The sequence below is a fragment of the Orbicella faveolata genome, unplaced genomic scaffold, assembly GCF_042242905.1.
Source record: "Orbicella faveolata isolate gen_17 unplaced genomic scaffold, um_ofav_v1 contig_25, whole genome shotgun sequence".
Classification (NCBI taxonomy): Eukaryota; Metazoa; Cnidaria; class Anthozoa; order Scleractinia; family Merulinidae; genus Orbicella; species Orbicella faveolata.
This window is the reverse complement of record NW_028301553.1, coordinates 22725150-22729099: the sequence shown is the minus strand read 5'-3', so window position 1 is coordinate 22729099 and position 3950 is coordinate 22725150. Positions and strand designations below refer to the sequence as shown.

General features: G+C 39.7%; 1 protein-coding gene and 1 long non-coding RNA gene across 2 annotated transcripts; both read left to right on the top strand.

Moving 5' to 3' along the window:
* The first annotated feature begins 1865 nt into the window (after window positions 1–1865).
* Window positions 1866–2488, top strand: LOC149109502 (uncharacterized). Its single transcript, XR_016208646.1, has 3 exons — window positions 1866–1921; window positions 2070–2128; window positions 2250–2488. It is a non-coding gene; the product is annotated as an uncharacterized LOC149109502 (long non-coding RNA).
* A 12-nt stretch (window positions 2489–2500) lies between these two features.
* On the top strand, window positions 2501–3561 carry LOC149109501 (uncharacterized). Its single transcript, XM_089294438.1, has 2 exons — window positions 2501–2576; window positions 2631–3561. The coding sequence occupies exon 2, from the start codon at window positions 2670–2672 to the stop codon at window positions 3405–3407; it is 738 nt and encodes a 245-aa protein (XP_089150564.1). The 5' UTR covers window positions 2501–2576; window positions 2631–2669; the 3' UTR covers window positions 3408–3561.
* The last annotated feature ends 389 nt before the right edge of the window (window positions 3562–3950 follow it).

The following is a 3950-nucleotide window of genomic DNA, read 5'->3' as shown; positions in this document are numbered from 1 at the left end:
AAAATGCAACGGCACGAGAGGAATAATAGTCTGTTTGTCTCTTAGGAATAGATATCCTCCTTCCATCAAATCACTAATCGTTATCGTTGCTTCTTAGGTCAAAGGGCTTTCTTCAAATTGTGAGCTGCAACCTCGCTTTTCCCGGCCATCGACGCTAGCGATAAGCGCATTTCATATCTTTTTTGTTTAGTACCTGTTAATGAATCAAAATTTTACTCGGAATACTATACCTATCCGGAGTAGTCGCAACTTGTCTAAAGCGACGCATGCATCAAAATTATGAACTTTTAGACACAGGAAATGCTTCATTGTTTCCACCGAAGGTCAATATTTGGGAGATCTTGGCACAACTGTACAAGTTTTATAGCTTATTCCTGGCATTCCAAAATGTTTTTGCTCTTTCAAACACATTTCTAAAGACATATCAATCACGGTAGAAATTTGAAAATCGTTCATGCTCAACGTCATATTTATCATCTTTTTTAAAAATTGTCATCATTATTTTTAGGACGAGGCTCTATTCTGCGTTTGCCGTAAGCCAGAAGACAACAGGTAGAAGGTTATGTGTGCCGAGGGACCAAAGGACGCAGGTCATGTATTTGTTGTGGTGCATTTACCTGGGCCTCCAGGCCACTGGTGCTTACTCGTAAGGACGACAGAATTTTTAACTTTCTTTCTTTTTACGTAATTCTCTATTAACATCTGTTCTCTTTTAACATATTCAAATGCCATAGTATTACAAGAACAAATAATTACTGAGGAAACGGAAAATAAAAGAAAAATTCAGTGAATGATCGTAGAAAATTCTGAACGTGTTATGACACGCATATGAAGCGCTCCTCTTCCTCATAAAGTGTAATGGGAAGTGGTAGTCGGAAATATCAAATGGCTGCACTGTGGCAAGGAGTGGCAAGTCTATTAGCACCACAGCCTGAATCGCCCACTAATGGGAAATGAAAGAAAAAAAAAATTAATAACCCCTGTTTCGTTTGACCTTTCAGTATATCAATAGGAAGGAAAAACGCATGGTGTACTTGGACCCCTTGGGAATTGGAGCTCAATCTGAGGAAACTTTCCGTGTCGCTCGGTAAGTTACATTGCTATAAAAGTTACAAGGTCTACTTACTTTGCCAGTTTAGCTGAGGTGTCTGTCTGTCTGTTTGCCTTTATATCTGTCTATGCGTCTATACATGGCTGGGGTCGTTAAAATCGCAATTCACCTTGACAGCTTTTATGACCTAGCTAGTGCCAATCTCTTTAAGTGGAAAATAGCAGCGATATTTAAAATTATGACGTCATTTTAGATGTTTGACTCAAATCGGACATAACAAGAATGGCGAAGATTCCGACTGGAACGCCTGGAGACTTGAAAAACTTACGGTGAGGATTTCACTGCTATACGTTGCTCTTCTTAAACTACTTTAGTGAACGTAAGTGTCTGTGGAGGGGTTCAAACCACAACAGACAAACAGTCTTTGACGAATAGGAATTTTTTTCTGTCCATACAGGACAAAGACATATTGCCAATTCAAGAAAGAAACACTGACTGTGGAGTTTTCGTATGCATGGTAAGTTGTTCATTGTTCCAGGCCTCTGTGTTGGTTTAAAAATATAGGACTGTCATCATTCAAATGATCTTTTTTTTTTCCTTCTCGCTTTCAGTATGCATTGTGTATAGTCCTGGGAGGAGTGTTTCAATTCTCACAGGTAGAAGCCGAAATAATTTTTCTTGTTTAAGTAGAACCTTATTCGCCCAATTTCTTTGATATACTTATCAATTAAAGTCTAAGAAAGTATTTTTAGGAAGCGGAATAGCGAGCTTCACCAACTTACATTCTTTACAACGCAACTTTCGCCAACAGGCAAATGTAAAAACACTAATGATGCAAATGGCCTATGAGATCCTGGAGGGAAGAATATCGTGAGTATAAATTCCTTTAACTTCAAGCAGGACAAAACAACATAGTACGATATAGTATGTAAAGTTGAAATGAGATTATTTGTGAACTTGTACATTATAAATCAACATGTCACGATATAACGTAACGAACTCAGATCTTATGTTACAGCTTTACGAATCTCGCACGATTTGGAGACACAGTGCCGTTTTGCCCACAGGGTGCTATAGGTAAGGTGCATTGAGCAGAGATCAGTGACAACCTTAGACCGATACAATACCTCAATAATTAGTAGATTTAAATTCTGAATTTCTTACAATGAATAACTGACTTGTACTGAATTCGCTGTAGTGACAGCAGACCCCAGAGAAAGCTGCCAGCAGGGTATAAAGACGCAGCTCAGACGTCGCTCAAAATTAAAGGTTGGTAAAGAAAATTCATAACATAGGGAAAAGCTAAGGGCCTGGGAAAAATAACACTGGTAATAGCAGAAAGGCTGAAATGTACATATGTACGGCTGTGTGTTGATCCTTGAACGTAAGCCCTACATGGCTGAATTAGTTGGTTTATCTTCATTTTCATGCGTTTTAGAAACCAAAGCACTACCCTCCATCCACATCTCCTGACTTTGAACGTGACGAGTCATCAAATCTGGTGAGCACTAGTTTATTTCAAAAGGTATGTACAGAGGTATATTAACTCATATATGTTTAAATTAAAATTTGTTAACAGGTGAAGAAAAGAAAACTAGCTGAAAGTATCACTAAAGACATGAAGGAACACGAAGCTCCACAAGCATCCAAAAGGCTGTACACGCCCACAGAAGATGCAGACGATGCTGTGGTAATTAATCTAGTAGTTGAAGATACTGAAGAAGAAAAGTTGATGGAGTATCGCTTCAAGGTGACCCCCCAGATGGTGGAGGAGAGGGTGAAGGCGATGAAAGGTTATCTTCTGGATATAGCAGGCGTCCCACCATCAGAGGATACACCCCTTCCTCACTTGGAGCGGCACCAAGCGTGGTTGTTGCTTGGAGGATACCAGAAGCAGTACAAGAATCTTGAAGCCTACGATTTGGGCGCAAACACATTTTCTTATTACATCTTCCCAGATGTGATGCGTCATTTAGAACACCTTTTCAAGGCGAAACCAAAACAAAGAAAAGGCTTTGTCCCACTTATGGCATGTATGGATACTTTCTTGAAGTACGACTTGCCGGAATATATCCCGGACCAGTGCTATTATGTCAATATCGTTCTTGTTTTTGAGGCAGTGACGAAAATCATCATGGACTTGGAAAAATGCTCGTACGAGATGGCCACAGGGATCGGTCTGGGGATAAATGTGCCAACCAAGACACCGTATGGCATTGAATGGGATTCCCTCATTGAAGAAAAGAAGCAGAGAAGGGAGCTTGCCAAGGTCCAGAGAAGAAGCAATCGTAAACAGCCTACACCCAAGAGACTGTTACGTTCGAAAGGAAAACCCCAAATTGATTCCCCTATTTAACGGTGTTTAGTTTCATCTAACGCGCGCTCAATGGTTGAAATCAGAACGTACTCTGCCTTTCCGTTTTCTTTCCAATAATTTTTCTTCTTACTGACATTAAAAAAATACAAAAATATACCGCTGACCAATAAAAGTTATGTCTATGTTTTAGAAAGCCCGTTAAGTTGGGTGTAAAAGCCGTTCAGACGGACTAATAAGATGGTGAGTTTTACAGTGATACCAAGTTGGTGTCAATTGAAAAGTCACGTGACGAGTTATTCCCTTCCAGAAAAGCCAGTACAAGTGTGCATGTTATCAAAGCACGATGTTCGGGTGCAATTTTTCGATAGTAATTGCGTTGAGATGGGTGTAGAAGCCGTTGAGATGGACTTACAATACTGTAAGCTTTAAAATGATACCAAGTTGTTGTCAATTGAAAAGTCACGTGCCGAGTTATTCACTTCCAGAAAAGCCACTACAAGTGTATGTGTTATTAAAGCACGATGTTCGGGTGCAATTTTTCGATAGTAATTGCGTTGAGATGGGTGTAGAAGCCGTTGAGAT